Genomic DNA, 25,000 nt, shown 5'->3' on the forward strand with positions numbered 1-25,000 from the left:
TTTTTTTTGCAAAAATGTAAAAGTTAGGGTTACTCTTTTAGGGAACGTCCTCATTTGTAAAAATGGTATAAAAATAAAATATTTTTTATCGCAAAAATGTAAAAGTTAGGGTTACTCTTTTAGGGAACGTCCTCATTTGTAAAAATGGTATAAAAATAAACAATTTTTTTGCAAAAATGTAAAAGTTAGGGTTACTCTTTTAGCGAACGTCCTCATTTGTAAAAATGGTATAAAAATAAAATATATTTTTTTTGCAAAAATGTAAAAGTTAGGGTTACTCTTTTAGGGAACGTCCTCATTTGTAATAATGGTATAAAAATAAAATATTTTTTATCGCAAAAATGTAAAAGTTAGGGTTACTCTTTTAGGGAACGTCCTCATTTGTAAAAATGGTATAAAAATAAACAATTTTTTTGCAAAAATGTAAAAGTTAGGGTTACTCTTTTAGCGAACGTCCTCATTTGTAAAAATGGTATAAAAATAAAATATATTTTTTTTGCAAAGATGTAAAAGTTAGGGTTACTCTTTTAGGGAACGTCCTCATTTGTAAAAATGGTATAAAAATAAAATATTTTTTTTGCAAAAATGTTAAAGTTAGGGTTACTCTTTTAGCGAACGTCCTCATTTGTAAAAATGGTATAAAAATAAAATATTTTTTTTTTGCAAAAATGTAAAAGTTAGGGTTACTCTTTTAGGGAACGTCCTCATTTGTAAAAATGGTATAAAAATAAAATATATTTTATCGCAAAAATGTAAAAGTTAGGGTTACTCTTTTAGGGAACGTCCTCATTTGTAAAAATGGTATAAAAATAAAATATTTTTTATTGCAAAAATGTAAAAGTTAGGGTTACTCTTTTAGGGAACGTCCTCATTTGTAAAAATGGTATAAAAATAAAATATTTTTATTGCAAAAATGTAAAAGTTAGGGTTACTCTTTTAGGGAACGTCCTCATTTGTAAAAATGGTATAAAAATAAAATATTTTTTATTGCAAAAATGTAAAAGTTAGGGTTACTCTTTTAGGGAAAGTCCTCATTTGTAAAAATGGTATAAAAATAAAATATTTTTTATTGCAAAAATGTAAAAGTTAGGGTTACTCTTTTAGGGAACGTCCTCATTTGTAAAAATGGTATAAAAATAAAATATTTTTTATCGCAAAAACGTAAAAGTTAGGGTTACTCTTTTAGGGAATGTCCTCATTTGTAAAAATGGTATAAAAATAAAATATTTTTTATCGCAAAAATGTAAAAGTTAAGGTTATTTTTTTAGGGAACGTCCTCATTTGTAAAAATGGTATAAAAATAAAATATTTTTTATTGCAAAAATGTAAAAGTTAGGGTTACTCTTTTAGGAAACGTCCTCATTTGTAAAAATGGTATGAAAATAAAATATTTTTTATTGCAAAAATGTAAAAGTTAGGGTTACTCTTTCAGGGAATGTCCTCATTTGTAAAAATGGTATAAAAATAAAATATTTTTTATCGCAAAAATGTAAAAGTTAGGGTTACTCTTTTAGGGAAAGTCCTCATTTGTAAAAATGGTATAAAAATACAATATTTTTTATTGCAAAAATGTAAAAGTTATGGTTACTCTTTTAGGGAACGTCCTCATTTGTAAAAATGGTATAAAAATTAAATATTTTTTATTGCAAACATGTAAAAGTTAGGGTTACTCTTTTAGGGAACGTCCTCCTTTGTAAAAATGGTATAAGAATAAAATATTTTTTATCGCAAAAATATAAAAGTTAGGGTTATTCTTTTAGGGAACGTCCTTATTTGTAAAAATGGTATAAAAATAAAATATTTTTTATTGCAAAAATGTAAAAGTTAGGGTTACTCTTTTAGGGAACGTCCTCATTTGTAAAAATGGTATAAAAATTTAATATTTTTTATTGCACAAATGTAAAAGTTAGGGTTACTCTTTTAGGGAACGTCCTCATTTGTAAAAATGGTATAAAAATAAAATATTTTTTATTGCAAAGATGTAAAAGTTAGGGTTACTCTTTTAGGGAACGTCCTCATTTGTAAAAATGGTATAAAAATAAAATATTTTTTATTGCAAAGATGTAAAAGTTAGGGTTACTCTTTTAGGGAACGTCCTCATTTGTAAAAATGGTATAAAAATTAAATATTTTTTATTGCACAAATGTAAAAGTTATGGTTACTCTTTTAGGGAACGTCGTCATTTGTAAAAATGGTATAAAAATAAAACATTTTTTATTGCAAAGATGTAAAAGTTAGGGTTACTCTTTTAGGGAACGTCCTCATTTGTAAAAATGGTATAAAAATAAAATATTTTTTATTGCAAAAATATAAAAGTTAGGGTTACCCTTTTAGGGAACGTCCTGATTTGTAAAAATGGTATAAAAATAAAATATTTTTTATTGCAAAGATGTAAAAGTTATGGTTCCCTTTCGTCCTGGGAACTCCGACGTGTCGTCGGGGGAGTTCCCTGACGAATTGGGATCACGCTAGCGAGACCAATTGCCTTCGAGTGAATTAAAACGAGCCAATGAAAATTGGCATGCAAGATTTGCATTCCGCGACCCGCCTACCAGCGCGGGTATAAAAGGCGGAAGTAAACATTGCGCAATGCTTTTAGCTTCGGAGCCGACCGATTGTGTCCTCTCTGAGTGAGTGAGCTTTAAGATTGTATTTTTCTTACGGCTACGAGTCTGCTGTTTCGGGAGGGGATCTCTCTGTGTTGGTGAGATGGCGTTTCAGCGACCGCGCGGTTTCCTGTCTGCCGGCTGCGTCTATATGCTGTTGATTCAAAAGCTGTTTTCACAGCTGGTAAACGGTTGAGTGCGCACAGCGGGCTTGCAGTTTCCCCGCTGTGTTGCCGCGTTGGGTCCCTGTGTGCTTCAGCACGATAGAGAGAGTACTTTCTTCCTGAAAGAGCAACACGAGTGAAGATCGCGTCCTTTTCAGGATGACGTTTCACTCGTGTGTTTCTGGATGCGATCGTTTCCTGTCCTTATTTGACGGCCACGTTCATTGTTTCACATGCCTAATCAGTGTGTGAGACTACGTTCGTGGGTGGTTCATGTTCTCTCAGGAGTGCATGACCACGTCGGCACGTTGTTCGTCTCCCCTTTCTCGTAAAGGCTTGAGCCGCTCAGCGTGCCGTGTGCCGTCGAGCGCCGGCTGACAGCGCGGGTTGTCACGGCAACCCAGCGCGCGTCATTCGGCGCTCAAGATGCGCGGTCAAGATCAAGACTCGCGTGCCTCTATGAGGTGAGTCTCTTTGCTTATTTCCCGATCTAGTTTCTCTTCTGGTGCACCAGAGGAGGGCTACTTTGGTGAATAACATTGGTGATCTGAGGGTTTCAGTGAGCACGAACCACTCACTCCTCTAGCGCATCGCAAACATGCTGAGACTGTGTTCGTGGGTGGTGGGTGGTTTATGCTTTCTTATGAGAGCATGACCACGTCGGCACGTTGTTCGCCCTGCCTGAAGGCTTGAGCGCCCAGCGTGCCGTGTGTCATCGAAGCGATGGCCACGTTCACTATCTTGCATGCCTGGTTGACGGCCACGATCACGGTTTCACATGCCTAATCAGTGTGTTGAGACTGCGTTCGTGGGTGGTTCATGTTCTCTCAGGAGTGCATGACCACGTCGGCACGTTGTTCGTCTCCCCTTTCTCGTAAAGGTTGAGCCGCTCAGCGTGCCGTGTGCCGTAGAAGCTTTCGGATGAGAATCTGGTCCTTCTCATGAGGGACCAAGCATTTCATTCGGGGCCCCAGGGAGGACAGATGTCGATCGCTACATCGGAGAGAGGGCTGTTATACTCTGAAATGATGCTGAGTTCCTACTATAATGGTGTGTTCTCATGCTGAAGATTCAGACTTAACAGCCACACTTTCCTGGGCTGTTCTAAAGTGCCTGGATGTGTGTGAAGAATTTTTGCAGCATGCAAGCATTTTTTGGTGCCAATATGGCAAGCCAAACATGCCTAAATCTGCAGAAGTTTTTCCTCTCTCACTACCACTGCACGTGCGTAGTTCTAACTCGGGGTTGAGCTGTGCTTAGTGACTGACCGTGATTAGTCACAGCGCTGGCCCTCGGTTAGACGATGTCCACACTGGTGGTCCAGAAGCGCCTCAAAACCAGCCCGCTCAGAGTTTGTTTTCCCCAGCGAAGGGAAGCAACCCTGAGATGAGCGACCCAGAGTGTGTGACGATCTGCTCTCTGGGAGTGCGTGTCATCACCACTCCTTCCCCCGGGGGAGGGCCGGGTGGAGAATTTTTCTTTCTGTTCCGCCGCTGTATCAGCGGTACCCAAAGTTTGAGCAGTCCACTTCCTCTGAGTCGTTCACGGGCCCCAGCGCTCAGATGGCAGTGAGGGCTACGGCCTTGTCACTCTCGTCTCTCGCTGGGTGAGGGGAAACCAGGACTCGATGCCCCCGGGCCTCGTCCCTCGTTCCCCTCACGGTCGAGACTGGCAGTATAATAAGACCAGTTTCCTCCGTCCGAGAGGGTCAGAATGGCAGTGCGTGCCGCCCCCGAGCTGCACCACTCCCGTTCCCCTCTCCCCAGCTTGCAGATAGCAGTGACGCAGCCTCGGCTGCGTCGCTCCGGTCTGCAGCTGGGCCCGGAGGCGCAGAGACCAGCATACGAGGAGTCAGGGCCTCGTTCCTCGTCTCTCCCCCTCCCCTCGCCACTGGGCAGTCTGCAGCAGAACGCCCACGAGCCTTCTCTGCCGTCTGCCCCTCGTGGAAGCAGGTTGGTGTCAGGCGCACCCAGACCCCCGCTCTCGGTCGCTACAACGCCACCAGAGCCGGGTCCCTGTCTTCCACCTCGCTGCCCCTCCGCGGGTACGCCGGTGGTTCGGGTGGGTTCATTGCGATGCTATCTGGAAGCCTGGCTAGAGCGCTTCCGGGTCCGTCCCGATGGCTCATCCGCACCGTCCGGTTCGGCTATGCAATTTAGTTTGCACGCCGGCCTCCCAGGTTCAGGGGCGTCCACTTCACCCGTGTGCGGTCACTGGATGCCCCTGTCTTGAGGAAAGAGATCGATGTCCTGCTGGCGAAGGACCCGATCGAGCCGGTCCCTCCTGCCGAGATGAGGTCTGGGTTTTACAGCCCTTACTTCATTGTACCCAAGAAAGGCGGTGGGTTACGGCCAATCCTGGACCTGCGTATTTTGAATCGGGCCCTGCACAAACTCCCGTTCAAAATGCTTACGCAGAAGCGCATTTTCGAATGCATCCGTCCCCAGGATTGGTTTGCAGCGATCGACCTGAAGGACGCATACTTTCACGTCTCGATTCTTCCTCGACACAGACCGTTTCTTCGGTTTGCTTTCGAGGGTCGGGCGTATCAGTACAAAGTCCTACCCTTCGGGCTGGCCCTGTCACCCCGCGTCTTCACGAAAGTCGCGGAGGCGGCCATTGTTCCCATGAGAGAACAAGGCGTTCGCATCCTCAACTACCTCGACGACTGGCTCATTCTAGCTCACTCGCGAGATGTTTTGTGCGATCACAGGGACATGGTGCTTCGGCACCTCAGCCGGTTGGGGCTTCAGGTCAACCGGGACAAGAGCAAACTCTGCCCCGTGCAGAGGATCTCTTATCTCGGTATGGAGCTGGACTCGGTCGCCCGGACTGCGTGCCTCACAGAGGAACGCGTCCAGTCAGTGCTCACCTGCCTCAGGTCTTTTCGAGGCAGTACAGCGGTTCCACTGAAACAATTTCAGAGGCTCCTGGGGCATATGGCAGCTACAGCCGCAGTAACGCCGCTCGGCCTGTTACATATGAGACCGCTTCAGCGCTGGCTTCACGATCGAGTCCCGAGGTGGGCGTGGCACAGCGGCACGTTCCGGGTCAAAGTGACCCCGCACTGCCGCCGAACCTTCTCCCCGTGGTCGGATCCTGTGTTTCTACGGGCCGGAGTGCCCTTAGTCCAGGTTTCCAGGCATGCTGTGGTTTTCACAGATGCCTCTGCCACCGGGTGGGGGGCCACGTACAACGGGCATGCAGTTTCAGGTCTGTGGACGGGGCCTCAACTGCATTGGCATATCAACTGCCTAGAGTTGCAAGCAGTACGCTTAACCTTGCGTCGCCTCAGAGGGGTTCTCAGACACAAGCACGTACTGGTCCGTACGGACAGCACTGCGACCGTTGCGTACATCAACCATCAAGGTGGTCTACGCTCCCGTCGTTTGTCGCGACTCGCCTCCCACCTCCTCCTATGGAGTCAGAAGCATCTGAGGTCGCTTCGTGCCATTCACATTCCAGGGGACCTCAACCGTGGGGCAGACGAGCTTTCACGGCTGCCTCCCCTGCCAGGAGAGTGGCGACTCCATCCCCAGTCGGTCCAGCTGATTTGGAGTGTCTTCGGAGTCGCACAGGTAGACCTGTTTGCCTCTCCGGACACGACCCATTGCCAGTGGTTTTACTCCCTGTCCGAGGGGACCCTCGGCACGGACGCCCTGGCTCACAGCTGGCCCCGCGACCTGCGCAAGTATGCGTTTCCCCCAGTGAGCCTTCTCGCACAGACACTGTGCAAGGTCTGGGAGGACGAGGAGCAGGTCCTTCTTGTGGCGCCATATTGGCCCACCAGGACTTGGTTCACCCAACTCATGCTCCTCGCGACAGCCCCTCCCTGGCCGATTCCTTTGAGGAAGGACCTTCTTCCTCAGAGGCGGGGCACTCTATGGCACCCGCGTCCAGACCTCTGGAAACTCCATGTCTGGTCCCTGGACGGGACGCGGAGGTTCTAGGTGGTCTACCACAGGATGGTAGACACCATCACTTCCGCTAGAGCCCCCTCTACGTGGCGCCTCTATGCGTTGAAGTGGAACCTGTTCGTCGATTGGTGTTCCTCCCGTCAGGAGGACCCCCGGACTTGCCCGATCGTTGTCGTGCTTTCCTTCCTGCAGGATGGGTTGGAGCGGAGGCTGTCCCCCTCCACCCTCAAAGTGTATGTCGCAGCAATAGCTGCGCATCACGATGCAGTGGAAGGTAAGTCCCTAGGGAAGCACGACCTGGTCATCAGATTCCTTAACCCCTTACCAGTCGCCCCCCTTTTTGGCAATCGAGTGCAAAATGACATACCCATAATAAAATGGTTGTTGCTAAGGAGTCCTTCTGACTACACACAAAACCAAGGTATCATTTAAAAGCTAACACTTGACAGTTTACTGTGAAACACTCAGAATTGCTCTAGCAATTACTAATAGAGAGATAAAGCAGCTCAAAAACAATTTTTTTGAATGTAAAATTCGGGATCACCAGTGATCCCTGCGGCTCAAGGGGTTAAGGGTGCCAGGAGGTTAAATCCACCTCGTGTTTCGCACTCTGTACCCTCTTGGGACCTTGCTCTGGTACTTAGAGCTCTTCAAAGTCCTCCCTTTGAGCCTTTGCTGATGGTAGAGATAATATCCTGTCCATTAAGACAGCGCTCCTGTTGGCATTGGCCTCTTTCAAGAGGGTCGGGGATCTGCAGGCTTTTTCGGTCGACGAATCGTGCCTAGAGTTTGGGCCGGGCCTTTCTCACGTTGTGTTGAGACCCCGGCTCGGATATGTGCCCAAGGTTCCTACCCCTCCCTTCGTGGACCAGGTAGTGAACCTGCAAGCGCTGCCCGAGGAGGAGGCAGACCCAGGCCTGGCTTTTCTCTGTCCCGTCCGTGCCCTGCGGGTTTATATTGACAGAACGCAAAGCTTCAGAACCTCAGATCAGCTCTTTGTCTGTTACGGAGGCCAGCAGAAGGGGAAGGCCGTCTCCAAGCAGAGGTTAGCCCACTGGTTAGTGGATGCTATCACCCAAGCATATGAGTCTCTGGGTGAGCCTTGTCCTCCCAGGTTGCGCACTCACTCCACTAGAGGTGTTGCCGCTTCCTGGGCTTTGGCTCAAGGCGCCTCGCTGACAGACATCTGTAGAGCTGCGGGCTGGGCGACACCTAACACGTTCGCTAGGTTCTATAGCCTTCGTGTGGAACCTGTTTCCTCCCGAGTTCTGGCTACGGCCAGTGGGTCGAGGGAATAGGTTGTGTCGGCTTGCTGCGCCACTCCGCCTCAAACAGCGGATACGTGCGTTCTTTGCTCCGTATGGCGCCCTACGTTGGTGAGCCTCGTGAGTTCCTCCTTCACCCCTCCGGTGCTGGGCGTGGCGGACCGCCCGGCACCAGGTCTGCTACCTCTAGTAAGGAGCTGCTAGTAGACTGGGTGCTCCAGTGGTTTCTATTTGTGACCCATAAGGCCACGTGCAGTCCAGCCGTGTCTTCCCCTTGACGGACTCGTTCGTCGTCCCTGTTGAGTACGCTCCCACTCCCCTTGGATTGGGACTATCTCAGGGACTGCCATATGTTTCACTATTCCTTCGGGCTAGTACATATGTGTATTCCTGGCCTTCCTCCGTCAGGCTGGGGCTTCCGCAGCGTTCCCTCTCTTGAGGGAACGCTTTCCCAGTGTTATCCAATATCCACTGTGCGGGTCTCGCGGAACAGCAGTGTGTTTCCCGTGCTAGCTCCCGCAACTTATTTCAAGAAACTGCTGCAGGGAAGCTTTGCCGGGCGCTGGAAGGGGCCAGCACCATGGCGTTTTATTAGGGATCCCAATTCGTCAGGGAACTCCCCCGACGACACGTCGGAGTTCCCAGGACGAAAGGGAACGTCTCGGTTACGTATGTAACCCTCGTTCCCTGAGCATGCAAATCTTGCATGCCAATTTTCATTGGCTCGTTTTAATTCACTCGAAGGCAATTGGTCTCCCTAGCGTGATCCCAATTCGTCAGGGAACTCCCCCGACGACACGTCTCCGTTCCCTGTACTCAGGGAACGAGGGTTACATACGTAACCGAGACGTTACTCTTTTAGGGAACGTCCTCATTTGTAAAAATGGTATAAAAATAAAATATTTTTTATTGCAAAAATATAAAAGTTAGGGTTACTCTTTTAGGGAACGTCCTCATTTGTAAAAATGGTATAAAAATAAAATATTTTTTATTGCAAAAATGTAAAAGTTAGGGTTACTCTTTTAGGGAACGTCCTCATTTGTAAAAATGGTATAAAAATAAAATATTTTTTATTGCAAAAATTTAAAAGTTAGGGTTACTCTTTTAGGGAACGTCCTCATTTGTAAAAATGGTATAAAAATTAAATATTTTTTATTTGCAAAAATATAAAAGTTAGGGTTACTCTTTTAGGGAACGTCCTCATTTGTAAAAATGGTATAAAAATAAAATATTTTTTATTTGCAAAAATATAAAAGTTATGGTTACTCTTTTAGGGAACGTCCTCATTTGTAAAAATGGTATAAAAATAAATTATTTTTTATTGCAAAAATGTAAAAGTTAGGGTTACTCTTTTAGGGAACGTCCTCATTTGTAAAAATGTTATAAAAATTAAATATTTTTTATTGCAAAAATGTAAAAGTTAGGGTTACTCTTTTAGGGAACGTCCTCATTTGTAAAAATGGTATAAAAATAAAATATTTTTTATCGCAAAAATATAAAAGTTGGGGTTACTCTTTTAGGGAACGTCCTCATTTTTAAAAATGGTATAAAAATAAAATATTTTTTATTGCAAAAATGTAAAAGTTAGGGTTACTCTTTTAGGGAACGTCCTCATTTGTAAAAATGGTATAAAAATAAAATATTTTTTATCGCAAAAATGTAAAAGTTAGGGTTACTCTTTTAGGGAACGTCCTCATTTGTAAAAATGGTATAAAAATAAAATATTTTTTATTGCAAAAATTTAAAAGTTAGGGTTACTCTTTTAGGGAACGTCCTCATTTGTAAAAATGGTATAAAAATAAAATATTTTTTATTGCAAAAATGTAAAAGTTAGAGTTACTCTTTTAGGGAACGTCCTCATTTGTAAAAATGGTATAAAAATACAATATTTTTTATTGCAAAAATGTAAAAGTTAGGGTTACTATTTTAGGGAATGTCTTCATTTGCAAAAATGGTATAAAAATAAAATATTTTTATTGCAAAAATGTAAAAGTTAGGGTTAGTCTATTAGACTTTGGTTATATCATTTATAAGTAGACTTTACAGCACTTCTACTTCATCTTAAATATTGAGACCTGAAATCCTCTAATTAAATGATAATAATAATCTGCATTGAGAGGAGTGTATGCTGATGTGCAGGTGGAGGTGTGTTGTTTGAAGCTCTTATGTGTTGTTAATCTTCACGGTGAAACCAAAGTGAATAAAGAAATGTATTAATCTTAAATGTCTTTAAAATAGCTATTAGACAAAAATTCTAAAATACATTCTTAAATCAAATTTCTCTAAATAAAAACGTTGTCTATTTACATTAAAAACAGTGCAGTCCAGTAAAATATGTTTATTGGAGTTTTATGCATGAATTCTGAATATGCATGAATTCTGAATATGCATGAATTATGAATATGCATGAATTATGAATATGCATTCTTAAAAATGTTGCATTTATTTATATTAGCAGTTTACGCACAACCACATTCAAGTTCTTGATCAAAATACATTTGCATTTATGGTTTGTCAGACGCTTTAATCACAGAGTATTGAACATTGAGAACTGAATTTCACATTCTGAACTAATTCAATAATAATAATCTGCATTGAGTGAGTCTTTGATCACGGAGGAGTGTGTGCTGATGTGCAGGTGGAGGTGTGTTGTTGGTTGAAGCTCTTATGTGTTAATAATCTTCATGGCGAAACCAAAGTGAATAAAGAAATGTATGAATCTTAAATGTCTTAAAAATAATACACACATTCTAAAATACATTCTTAAATACATTTTTCTGAATAAAAACATCTATTGACATTAAAAACAGTGCATTCTAGTTAAATATGTTTATTGGAGTTTTATGCATGAAGTATGTATATGCATTCTTAAAAATTGTGAGTTTATTTATATTAGCAGTTTGTGCAATAATACATTCAAGATCAAAATATGAAGTCCATTTGCATGTATGCGTTTGTGAGATGCTTTGATCCCATAGTGTGTGCTGGTGTGCAGGTGGAGGCGTGTTGTTGGTGGAAGCTCTTCTTCATGAAGATAACAGCGGTCCGCTGACGGCTCAGCTTTACTCGCTCAACATGCTGGTTCAGACGGAGGGTCGCGAGCGCAAGGGTTCGGATTACACGCGCTTGCTCACCGATGCCGGATTCTCCCGAGTCCAGATCCACAACACCGGCAAGATCTACGACGCCGTCCTGGCCTGCAAATAAATAACTATTCCAGAACTAATATCCAGATACTTTTACTGGAGAAGCACGATGACTGAAGATCAGATGAAGTACAGCCACTGAACATGCTTGGATTTGGCCTGCAAATAAATCAGTGTTCCAGTATTTTATTTACAACTTTTTTTTTACAGTGTAGCTGATGATGTGACTCTATATTGTGACGCATATTTACCGTATTTTACCTGTGTTTACCGTGTTTACCTGTGTTCAGGTAAGAGGTCATGGATTTAACTTTTACTGTGTTAGTTTACTCTTATAGTGTGACATCATCAGCTACACTGTAAAAAAAATTTTTCCAACTTGTAAATAAAATTTACATGAAAATACTATTTCAGTTTTTTTTCTTGAAAATTCAATTTGATTTATTGTATTACTTACCGTTTTTTTGTAAATCGTGTGTGAAAATAGTTTCTATGCCAAAAAAATGTTTCACTCTCAAATTTTCCAACCTTGAATATTGAGACCTGAAATGCACTAATTAAATCATAATAATCTGAATTTCACAACCCAGATTTCAAGGAAGTGATTTCATATAAAATAATTTCAAATATTCATGATAAAAGCTTAAAGACCCCCTGTGGTAAAATACCAGCTTTTAATGTTGTATATATAAATCACGCTCTTCCTCAGTATTCCAGTACTAATATCCAGATACTTTTACTGGAGAAGTGGGATGACTGAAGATTAGATGAAGTGTCTGATTTCAGGCCACTGGGCGTGCTTGATTAACTGATCAATGACATCATCCCTGTGTTCGTTAGTTACCGTGTTTTACCCGTGTTCGTTAGTTACCGTGTTTTACCGGTGTTCAAATTTACCATGTTTTACCCGTGTTCATATTTACCGTGTTTTACCTGTGTTCAAATTTACCGTGTTTTACCCGTGTTCGAATTTACCGTGTTTTACCCGTGTTCATATTTACCGTGTTTTACCCCTGTTCAAATTTACCGTGTTTTACCCGTGTTCAAATTTACCGTGTTTTACCTGTGTTCATATTTACCGTGTTTTACCCTTGTTCATATTTACCGTGTTTTACCCTTGTTCATATTTACCTTGTTTTACCCATGTTCATATTTACCATGTTTACCCTTGTTCATATTTACCGTGTTTTACCCGTGTTCAAATTTACCGTGTTTTACCCGTGTTCAAATTTACCGTGTTTTACCCGTGTTCATATTTACCGTGTTTTACCCGTGTTCAAATTTACCGTGTTTTACCCTTGTTCATATTTACTGTTTTACCCTTGTTCATATTTACCGTGTTTACCCTTGTTCATATTTACCGTGTTTTACCCGTGTTCAAATTTACCGTGTTTTACCCGTGTTCATATTTACCGTGTTTTACCCTTGTTCATATTTAGCGTGTTAACCCTAGTTCATATTTAGCGTGTTTTACCCGTGTTCATATTTACCGTGTTTTTACCCGTGTTCATATTTACCGTGTTTTCCCTGTGTTCAAATTTACCGTGTTTTACCCGTGTTCAGGTAAGAGGTCATGGATTTAACTTTTACTGTGTTAGTTTACTCTTATAGTGTGACATCATCAGCTACACTGTAAAAAAAATTGTTTTCCAACTTGTAAATAAAATTTACATGAAAATACTATTTCAGTTTTTTTTCTTGAAAATTCAATTTGATTTATTGTATTACTTACCGTTTTTTTTGTAAATCGTGTGTGAAAATAGTTTCTATGCCAAAAAAATGTTTCACTCTGAAATTTTCCAACCTTGAATATTGAGACCTGAAATGCACTAATTAAATCATAATAATCTGAATTTCACAACCCAGATTTCAAGGAAGTGATTTCATATAAAATAATTTCAAATATTCATGATAAAAGCTTAAAGACCCCCTATGGTAAAATACCAGCTTTTAATGTTGTATATTTAAATCACGCTCTTCCTCAGTATTCCAGTACTAATATCCAGATACTTTTACTGGAGAAGTGGGATGACTGAAGATTAGATGAAGTGTCTGATTTCAGGCCACTGGGCGTGCTTGATTAACTGATCAATGACATCATCCCTGTGTTTGTTAGTTACCGTGTTTTACCCGTGTTCGTTAGTTACCGTGTTTTTCCGGTGTTCAAATTTACCATGTTTTACCCGTGTTCATATTTACCGTGTTTTACCTGTGTTCAAATTTACCGTGTTTTACCCGTGTTCAAATTTACCGTGTTTTACCCGTGTTCATATTTACCGTGTTTTACCCCTGTTCAAATTTACCGTGTTTTACCCGTGTTCAAATTTACCGTGTTTTACCCGTGTTCATATTTACCGTGTTTTACCCTTGTTCATATTTACCGTGTTTTACCCTTGTTCATATTTACCTTGTTTTACCCATGTTCATATTTACCATGTTTACCCTTGTTCATATTTACCGTGTTTTACCCGTGTTAAAATTTACCGTGTTTTACCCTTGTTCAAATTTACCGTGTTTTACCCGTGTTCATATTTACCGTGTTTTACCCGTGTTCAAATTTACCGTGTTTTACCCTTGTTCTTATTTACTGTTTTACCCTTGTTCATATTTACCGTGTTTACCCTTGTTCATATTTACCGTGTTTTACCCGTGTTCAAATTTACCGTGTTTTACCCGTGTTCATATTTACCGTGTTTTACCCTTGTTCATATTTAGCGTGTTAACCCTAGTTCATATTTACCGTGTTTTACCCGTGTTCATATTTACCGTGTTTTACCCGTGTTCATATTTACCGTGTTTTCCCTGTGTTCAAATTTACCGTGTTTTCCCTGTGTTCAAATTTACCGTGTTTTACCCGTGTTCATATTTACCGTGTTTTACTCGTGTTCATATTTACCGTGTTTTACCCTTGTTCATATTTACCATGTTTTACCCTTGTTCACATTTACCGTGTTTTACCCGTGTTCAAATTTACCGTTTTTTACCGTGATCAAATTTAACGTGTTTTACCCTTGTTCATATTTACCGTGTTTTACCCGTGTTCAAATTTACCGTGTTTTACCCTTGTTCATATTTACCGTGTTTTACCCGTGTTCATATTTACCGTGTTTTACTCGTGTTCATATTTACCGTGTTTTACCCTTGTTCATATTTACCATGTTTTACCCTTGTTCACATTTACCATGTTTTACCCTTGTTCAAATTTACCGTGTTTTACCCGTGTTCAAATTTACCGTTTTTTACCGTGATCAAATTTACCGTGTTTTACCCTTGTTCATATTTACCGTGTTTTACCCGTGTTCAAATTTACTGTGTTTTACCCTTGTTCATATTTACCGTGTTTTACCCGTGTTCAAATTCACAGTGTTTTACCGGTTTTCCGGGAAAGAGAAAATGGATGAACTTTTACTGTGTTGATTTACTTTTATAGTGTCACATCATCAGCTACACTGAAAAAAAATAGTTTTCTAAGTTGTAAATAAAACATTATTGGAGTACATGAAAATACCATTTCAGTTTTTTTACTAGAAAATTCAAATTGATTCATTATCTGCCATTTCTTTGAAATTTGTTGTGAAATTTACTGTGTGAAAATAGTTTTACGTCAATTTTCTCTCTCAAAAAACTCTCCCAAATTTTTTTCCAACCTTGAATATTGAGACTTGAATTTCACGACTTGAAATGCACTAATTAAATCATAATAATCTGAATTTCACAACCCGGATTTCAAGGAGGTGAATTCATACAAAATATTTTCGAATATTCATAATAAAAGATTGTTGAAAATCCAGCTTTTAATGTAGTTTATATGCCTATTTGGTGTTTTTAATATGCTTTACGACAAACCATGTTCAAAGTCGACAGCATTGCTGAGTATTTTCTCCTTAAAACTGCAGTGAACCAAAGACAGTTTCAAAAACGCTTTGAAATCGCTGGTGTTTCTGACGTCACAAACTACCTTGTAACCAATCAGATCAACGTGTGATTGTCAAGGAGTGGATCTCTGAGTGACTGAGTGAGTGGAGGCGGGGCTAATTTGCATATTCATAAACCCGTGGATACTAAATGAAGCAAGAGTGTCGAATATTCAAGAAATTTTAAGGCATGAAGAATTTTTTTTCATTTTGGTGATCAAAGATGAGTTTTAAAATATACAATTATTGACTACAGGGGGACTTTAATATTAAATAAATTGTTTATGAATTAGAATTTTTAACTGAATTTTGCTACCTGAAATCGTCACAATGCATTCTGGGATTTTTGTCTCTACAAAAGATTCAAGTGATTCTGTAATTATAAACAATTATACAGCCTGAATGTCAGAACACACCTTAAAATACTGCCTAAGCTGCTCACTATTTGTGCTTTTGATTTGATTAAAATATTAGTATTATGCTTGAGGTATTTTTGTCATAATTGATAGCCTGACAAATTTCTGGACATGAATTTAAATGTCGATAATAAAAAGTTTATGAGTCACACTGTATGTAATGATCAATGTTATGATGTTCCTGCTGGAGGCGTTTTATAAAAGGAAACAAAACGAGCAGTTTTTGATGCGTTTTATTTAAAGCGGGATGAAGTAACAGATGTCCGTCTGTCCGGATCACATGAGAGTCATGATGTGTGTGTGTGTGTGTGTGTGTGTGTGTGTGTGTGTGTGTGTGTGTGTGTGTGTGTGTGTGTGTGTGTGTGTGTGTGTGTGTGTGTGTGTGTGTGTGTGTGTGTGTGTGTGTGTGTGTGTGTGTGTCTTCAGGGGGAATGAAGGCCAGTAAAACACCAGTGTTCCCACATGTGATGGTGTTTGTGACACGCTTCATTAGCACAGCTGAGGTTTTTATTCCATATACTCTGACATCCCTCGTCTTTCATAAAGAACTCTTTGTGAATTTTTATATGTTTTTTATGTGAATTTTTAGATGACGCTGTAACTGGAGTTTTGTCTACATTCTAACTACACTACACTGTAAAAAAAAATGATGTTAAAAAAGTTTATTGAAAGATTATGAAAGTACGTTTAACAAGGTTTGCTATAGGTTTACTAAGGTTTAACTTTTTTAGGTTTTCTACTTCAAAATTTCATGTTTATTTGAAGTGAAACAAAATGTAAAATAATAATTCCAAGTAACACAAAGTAAACATTTTTTTTCAGTGTCGTTTCTAAAATAATCAGGTTTATTGTTAATTAAAGGTAAAACCATTCAAAACTGTTTTGTTGTTTGAAATAAAATATTAAACTTATTTCGACTAGTTTTCAAGGCAACATTTCTCAAGGTCAAAGTACTAAAATTACTAAAACTAAAATTAATAAATAAAAAATAGTAAATACTTAACTATTTCTTAAGCATCAACTAAAATTAAAGTGAAAACAAAATAAAAAATTTCAAGGCAACATTTCTCATAAAGTTGTAGTACTAAAATTGCTAAAAACAAAACTAACTCAAATTAATAAATAAAAATAGTAAATACTTTACTTAAATTTAAACTTTAATTTAAAATTAACTAAAAATTGAAGTGAAAACAGAAAATAAAGTCAAAATATTAACAAATGCAAAACTGTTATAGTTTTGATAATATTTTGATTTTTTTAATAAACATTTTTAATGTTACTAAATTATCACTGATATGGATGGATGGATATCAGGATTATTATCATTAAAAGTAAAACAATTTTAAAAATTGTAATTTGAAATAGCGAAATATAAAAAAACTTTGACTTTATGAGAAACATTGCTAAATAAGTGCACGTACTAATATAACTAGACTAAACTAAATCTAAATTAACTACATATTAATAGTAAAAGTAAAAAATAAAACCATTAAAAAACTTAAAGATATATATATATATATATATATATATATATATATATATATATATATAAACGTATATAGTTGAAGTACTAAAATAACTAAAACTAAAATAAACTACAATTAATAAAAAATAATAATTACTATTTGTCATTAAAAAATATATAAAATAAAAAAGACAAAAACAGTAAAATTACTACAATTTCAAAACTAATGTAAAAACAAAGTGTAAAAATAAAATATTAACTAAATATTAACACATGCTATAATAGTAGGTCAATGATACTAAAATAACTATAAGGGTAAATTATGCATGTACTGTAGTTTCTGTCAAAAAACAGAGAAATATCTGATTTTTCCCACAAATACAGTATAAAAGTGTCTCCTGAAATCATCATGTTTCATGTCAGATTTGAGCCAGTTATTCATTCAGAGACTCTCTATTGCTGAAATAAAACACTCTGAAACTTCTACTTCTCTCGTAAGGCTTAAAGCCTTTCCAGGGACGCGTGTCTCTCTGTTCGCTGACAATCTGAGGATTTAAGATGAAGCATCTCCTCCAGTTGAAAGGTTAATTAATGCGTTTCAAATGTGAGACTGATGCTCTTACATCTCATCCTTTAGCAAAAAGGCCAGACCAAAAATACTCCCTTCTTTGTTAGTGATGACAGCTAAAGATTAGCATGTGGGTGATGGATTTACACTTCTTAAAGGATTCAGAGAAAGACGTGTTTGAGATGGAGCAGAGTTCACTAGTGCTAGTATGTGAAACAGCAATAAATGTTTAATACTTTGTCACATGTTTATTTAAATAGAGTTTATTTCAGTCTATTCATTGTTTCTCCTACATTAAATACACTGCAAAAATTAGTATCTTTGCCGTTTCCCAGTACAAATATCTGAACTTTCTTACTAAGTATATTCTGCGTTTTGAATTTCAAAAATTTGAAATTCAAGCCAAATTTATGCGATAAAAAGTAAAAATTATCTTAAGAATTCAAAATTGACAAAAAAATTACTTGAAAAATCTAAATTATGACTAAAAAAGTCTATTATGACAAAGTTGACCAAAACAAAAGTATGACTTAAAAGGTCCAAATTATGACATGAAAAACTAAATTATTACTTAAAAAAGTCAAAATTATAACAAACATTACTTTAAAAGTTGACAAAGTCAAAAAGTATTACTTAAAAAGAAAATGATGACATATTCTAAATAATTATAAATTTTAATAATTAAAATGGACAAAAGTCAAAAGTATGACAAAAAGTTTAACTTATTTCTTAAACAGTCATAATTAAAAAAATTATAATTATGACCAAAAAAACAAAATTCTGACATAAAAAGTGGAAATTCAAGCTGAGATTATGAGATAAAAAGTCAAAATCATGACATAAAAAACGAAATTATTACTTAAAAAGTCAAAATTATTGACGAGACCATGGAAAACATTTTTAAATTTAAAACAACATGAATTTTTAAGTACAACCACTAGATGGCAGCAGAGGACTACTCAGAGTTTTTCATTTAGATTTACGTTTAGACGTTATAAAATCACCATTATAACAACAATTTGACTTTTTACCAAACAAATTTTTTACTGATGTAAAAAATATTTCTTGCAATTATGTCAATTATTACAGTCAAACCTGAACATGGTGTTATGCATTCTTAAATCAAGATGCATACATTAAAATATGCTGTAGAAGTATTGAAGTTAAGAAATTAAACATTGTAAAGTGTTGCCAGCTCTGTATAATTGTATATATGACAGCGATTGACTGATTTGTGTTTTTATTTCTTCTTGGGAATTGAAGGAGAGCGTGGAGAAACACTGATAACTCTATTGGGAGGAGCAGATTGTCCTCAGGATGAGGATTTATTTTGAGTGTTATACACTTTAAGTTCTCTGGTATAAATTATTCAGAGTTTCTATTACCTTGAACGTCCTGATCCACATGAAACGGAGGAGAAGAGCAGGTGTGTGTGAGAATAAATGATTCACTATTTCTGCGGCTCTGGCCAGAGAAGAAGAGAAAGAAAGAGAAACAGCTTTTCTACAGGTAGAGGATGAGTTTAATTCATACAGTGTGAGAAGATTCATCAGATGCAATAAAGACTAACCAGAGACACAAGTATATTCTGCCTTTCCGAGACTTTCTGCACTGCAAAAATTATGTTCTTCCACAGTGTTCTCCAGTACGAATGTCTAATCAATATAGCCTACATACGAAAAGCAAAATGATTTAAGATATTAAGCCTTGTTTTCTGAAAAATGTATAAAAATGAAGTGTTTAAAGTGTTTAAAAGAACAAATATCTGCCAATGAGGTAAGAAAAATAAACTTAATTTAAAGGGTTATATGTAGAATTCAGAAAACTTTGTTTTTAGCGACACCGGTGGCCGTTAAATGAACTGCAGTCAAAAACGCATTGCCCACGCTCACGTGACGTATAAGAGACTGAACGTGATTCAAGTACTTTTTTATTCTTTGCTTAAAAGCAAAAAGAAGTTGTAAATATTGTACCTTTACTTTTAACGAACATCCAGACGCCGTACACGTTTAGATGAATATGTAAATATGTGCTGCGCTTGCCTCTCAATAACAGAATAAACAACAAAAATGAGAAAGCATCTGGTCATAGAGATGTGGATATTTTTGCAGCAGATCTAAGATTCACCGGCATCATGTCGACAGATGAGCTCATTAAAATTACACTTATGATAGTTTGATTATAAAGTATATTTGAGACTATATAGATCTAACTAGTTTGAATGAATCCGTGACATTACAGTATCATTATCTGTACATTATCCTGCATTAGTTTCATGCGTCCAATTTTCTATGTTGTGTTACAAGCTTCTCACACATTGGCAATAAAAAAGCAATTACAACAAAACAATTCTTACATATAGCTCCTTTAAGGGATTCTCTCTCAGAAGAAAGCAGGATTGGGTCGTTTACTTCACCTCAGCTCTTCCCGTGGGAGCGGGAGAAGGTATTAATCAACACAAACTGAAATTATGGATAAGAAAAAGTAATTAAAATATATAATAATATAGACAAGAGTGCTGCCCTCTACTGGAAAAGAAACTAAATTAAAATAACATGATTTTTTAACTATAGCCACTAGATGGCATCAGAGGATTACTCAATTACCCGAGTTTTTCATTTAGATTTATGTTTAGACATTATAATATCAGTATTATTAGGACAATTTAACATTTTAGCCTTTTTTTCTTTTTTTTCAAATTATGTCAAAACGTTAAAGTCAAAACTGAACATGGTGTTATGGATCTTATATGTGTGTGTTTTCATTTGTTTTACAGTGGATGTGTGAAGGTGTCACTCCATTTTTCGAGTGTGTGTGTGTGCGTGTGTGAGTGTGTGTGTGTGCGTGTGTACACGCGTGTGTGTGTGTGTGTGTGTGTGTGTGTGTGCAGAAAGGGGTGGTTTACCCAGGGCTAATATATTTTCTTGTGAAACATTCCTGTTTGAGTCTCTGTGCTTCAGGCTTTTTCGATTACACAGATATTGTCTTTTGTACTGAACTTGATGTGAGTATTTGATGGAGTGTCTCAGCTGTGGCTTGTGGACGCCTCGGGATGTCAGAATCGTCATGTCACACGTCCAGACACGACTGAAGAGCAAATATACAAATATACCTCCATCTAAAAAAAAATATATATATATATATATATATATATATATATATATATATATATATATATATATATATATAACTCATCAGTAATGTCAATCTACACACTTTCATCCATAGTTTCGTAAGATTCTGATGAAGGGTTTACTCACTCAAATCAAATTTAGTTATATTGCATTTTCATAATGAGAATTGTTTCAAAGCAGCTTTACAGAAATCATGACTTTAATGTTTATATTATCTTTATGCCTTATAGTCGCATTTAGGATTTTCAAGCAGTTGAGATTATAAAGTATATATCGCTTTATGCGAGCATATGCAGATAAAGTTGAACTTTTTTATAGATCCAACTTTATAGATAGAGCTGGGCGATAATATAGTTACATTTTGTGAATTTAATCAGGTGATTTGCTAAAATACATGAGTTTACTATATGTATGCAGATAAAGTGGGATATATAATATAATAATAATAATAAAAAAAATAAACTTTATTTTATATAGCACCTTTAAAAAGTATCTCAAAGCGCTTCACAAGAATAGAAACATAATAAAACATACAATTAAACAAACAATGCATTACTGACAGAAAAACGTAATAAAATACGAAATAAAAACAATATGAAATATAGGATTAATAATAATAATAATAATACAATTTTCAACAATTATGTAAAAGCTACCCTAAACAAATCAGTTTTCAGTGATAATTTAAAAACACTTAGAGATTCTGCTTGTCTAATCTCAATAGGCAGAGAATTCCAAAGTTTTGGAGCATTCGACGGATTTTATATATGTCAAAATTAATGTATCGAGTTGTGCGATATTGTTACATTTTTGCAATGATATAAATTATGGACATAAAAAGCCAAAAAGATGATTTAAAAAGTCATAATTTTGATTGTCATGATTTATATTGCAGCAAAAAATGTAACTATTTAATTTTAAGTAATTTAATTATCACACACGTTTATATATTAAGTTTGACATATATCCAACATGACATACAAAGTTGAAATTGACATACTAAATCCAAATTATTACATAAAAAATCCAAATTATTACTTAAAATGTCATATGATGATTTAAAAAGTCAAAATTATGACATAAAAATTATAAATTATTCCTTAAAATGTCAAAATAAAATTATGACATAAAAATTTGAAATTCAAGCCAAATTTATGAGATAAAAAGTAAAAATTATCTTAAGATTTCAAAATTGACAAAAAAATTTCTTGAAAAATTTAAATTATGACTAAAAAAGTCTATTATGACAAAGTTGACCAAAACAAAAGTATGACTTAAAAGGTCCAAATTATGACATAAAAAACTAAATTATTACTTAAAAAAGTCAAAATTATAACAAACATTACTTTAAAAGTTGACAAAGTCAAAAAGTATTACTTAAAAAGAAAATGATGACATATTCTAAATAATTATTAATTTTAATAATTAAAATGGACAAAAGTCAAAAGTATGACAAAAAGTTTAACTTATTTCTTAAACAGTCATAATTAAAAAAATAATAATTATGACCAAAAAAACAAAATTCTGACATAAAAAGTGGAAATTCAAGCTGAGATTATGAGATAAAAAGTCAAAATCATGACATAAAAAACGAAATTATTACTTAAAAAGTCAAAATTATAACAAACTTTTTCCTTAAAAAGTTGACTTAAAAAGTAAAAAATGATTACTTAAATGTACAATGCAGGATTTTTCGCCACCAGGGGTCGCTAACCTCTTACAATAACAAAGGCGTATACTGATGACGTATATTCCACATTAAGCTGAATTATGGATCTTGTCGTCAAGCTGATGGATCTTTTATTGTATGAGTGAATACATTAATGTTTTTAACATGACTGTGGTGTGAAGCAGGCCGCGATTGCTAGCGTATACCAGCGCCACACGCAACGCGAGTCCCGCGGATATAAAAGAATAAGGACATTTTATTCTACCGAACTACACGCAAGTGCTGAATTAATACTCACACAGGTCAGTTTATTAGACGAATCAAACTTGAGGTAACGCAGCGCTGTTTCACTTGCTCTAACAGTTACACTATCACACTAAACGGCATTTGAGTGTGTTGAATGTTGCTAGTTAGGTTGTGTGTTGGCTGTATGAGACTAAGTACGTTAAGCTAGATCAACATTAGATTAACATACAGATCATATTCTAACATTTCATCATGTTGAACTAAATAACATTGATAGTTTTATGTACATTTGCTCATCTGTCTAAAAGTACATGCAACACTCGCGTCTCTGTCAAGTCGAAGTTAGTCGCGGACGTGGAGCTCTCGGCATCTCGAAAGATGTTGATCTTCGTTTTAGTCCTCTTTTTGTCTCAAAGTCTGCTTGCCATGATCCATAATGTTTAAACAAAACAACAACAGCGTGAGCGTCCTGCTAGGCATAACGGGCCAGTTGTCCACGTCTGTCGCCATGGTTACTATGGCAGTGCGAGGTCAAACCTGGCGGAAACCGAGGGTAACGCGGATATGACATCATTGACTGGCGGCGACTCACCCCTGCTCACACGCCCCGTTTCCTTGCTTAAAATCGCAATTTTCTCACGATTTACAAATAGTTGGAAACATTTGGGATATTGTAAGTAATCAACTAAACAAAATATATAACATTGGCCAAGTGGTTTTTCGATATTTTACTGCAAAAATCCTACATATTGTACCTTTAAAAAGAAAATGATGACATAAAAAGTCAAAATTATTACTTAAAATGTCATATGACTTAAAAAATAAAAATTATAACAAAAATTCAAAAAAGGAAAAATGGACAGAAGTCAAAATTATGACAAAAAGTTAAACTTATTTCTTAAGAAGCCATAATTGACAAAAAAACAAAATAATGACAAAAAGTCTAAATTCAAGCCGAATTTAGGAGATAAGTAAAAATTATTACTTAAAAAGTTGTCTTAAGAATTCAAAATTGACAATAAAATGAGACTTAAGACTTAAAATGTCTATTATGACAAAGTTGCCTAAACCAAAAGTATGACTTAAAAGGTCCAAATTATGACATAAAAAACTAAATTATTACTTAAAAAGTCAAAATTATAACAAACTTATTACTTTAAAAGATGACAAAATATAAAAAGAAAATTATGACAAATTCTAAATAATTATTTAAAACTTATAAAGTAAAAATGGACAAAAGTCAAAAGTATGACAAAAAGTTAAACTTATCCTAAAAAGTCATAATTGGAAAAAACATTATGACAAAAAAAAATGATGACATAAAAAGTCGAAATTATTACTTAAAAAAAAATCAAAATTATAACAAACTTTTTCCTTAAAAACGACTTGAAAAGTAAAAAATGATTACTTAACATACTTGACATAAAAAGTCAAAACTTTAAACTTAAAAAAGTTAAACTTATTTCTTAAAAAGTCATAATTGTCAAAAAAAACTAAATTATTACAAAAAGTCGAAATTCAAGCCGAGATTATGAGATAAAAAGTCAAAAGTATGACAAAAGTATGATTACATTGAAACTGACAAAAAGGTTGAAAATTAAAGTCATAATTATAATTTCATAATTTCTAAATAAATGTAATAAATCCTAAATTTAATCTCATCTGATTTTAGTATGTCATAATTAAGATTTACTAAAAAAATTAGTTTCTTATGTGGCAGAAATGGGCTTCCAGCAGTGATGTAAACTGAGCTAATATTCATAAATCATACAGCCGGGTGAGGAGGAGATGAGCTTCTCTGTCTGACGCTCATATAATCCCACTCATAATCCACAGACAGAGAAGAAACTTAAATACATCTGCACATCCTTTAAGATGACGAACAGAGCCGTGAAACACGTGCCACACACACACTTGTGGAAGAGTTATAATATTATCATAGTCATTATAAAGGCCACATTCACATTCACACCAGTGGACAATAATAATCAGTTTATTATCATTTAAGCGATTAATATGCTAAATGCTCACACTCTTTAAAGCAGGATGGATTCCGATTGGCTGTTAATGTTTTTATCGTTCATCAGATGAAACTAAATGTTTGTGAAAGTGATTCAAATGATACCATTCGTCTATATTGTTATTGTTATGGCTTTGTGAACCCTGCTGTTCTTTTACATTTAGAATGAATTTTAATAAATTAAAGAGGGATAACTATATTCAATCTTCTGAAGAGCATTTTCTGTCAATAATGGAGTTCATCATTTTGTAGCAGGATTGGTCTTCTGAGGTTATATTTTTAAAGAAATTAAAAAAAATTATTTTTAAGAAAATTATTTTTAAGAACATTTTAAGAATTAAGTTTAACTTTTTATCATAATTTTTTACATGTCATAATTGTGAGTTAAGTCGGTTTGGACTTTTTAAGTAATAATTTTGACTTTGTTCCATTTTGAATTTTTAAGTCAAAAATTTTAAAGTTATATTTTT

At 36.5% G+C, this 25,000-nt stretch overlaps 2 protein-coding genes across 2 annotated transcripts in view; both read left to right on the plus strand.

Annotated features, from left to right (window-relative positions):
- The window catches only part of asmt (acetylserotonin O-methyltransferase), a 32,708-nt gene extending 19,929 nt beyond the window's left edge, over nucleotides 1–12,779 (plus strand). Inside the window, exon 8 of the mRNA XM_077216470.1 lies at nucleotides 10,948–12,779. Within this exon, the coding sequence (XP_077072585.1) occupies nucleotides 10,948–11,159 (212 nt within the window). The 3' untranslated portion in view covers nucleotides 11,160–12,779. The remainder of the gene's footprint in view (nucleotides 1–10,947) is intronic.
- sowahca (sosondowah ankyrin repeat domain family Ca) overlaps nucleotides 1–15,224 on the plus strand; it is a 147,213-nt gene extending 131,989 nt beyond the window's left edge. The window contains exon 3 of the transcript XR_013197170.1: nucleotides 15,176–15,224. The gene's annotated coding sequence lies outside the window, so the exon portion shown is untranslated. The remainder of the gene's footprint in view (nucleotides 1–15,175) is intronic.
- Nucleotides 15,225–25,000: the final 9,776 nt, after the last annotated feature.

This window comes from Siphateles boraxobius, unplaced genomic scaffold, assembly GCF_051911475.1.
Source record: "Siphateles boraxobius isolate OS27281-9 unplaced genomic scaffold, OSU_SipBor_1 7, whole genome shotgun sequence".
NCBI lineage: Eukaryota > Metazoa > Chordata > Actinopteri > Cypriniformes > Leuciscidae > Siphateles > Siphateles boraxobius.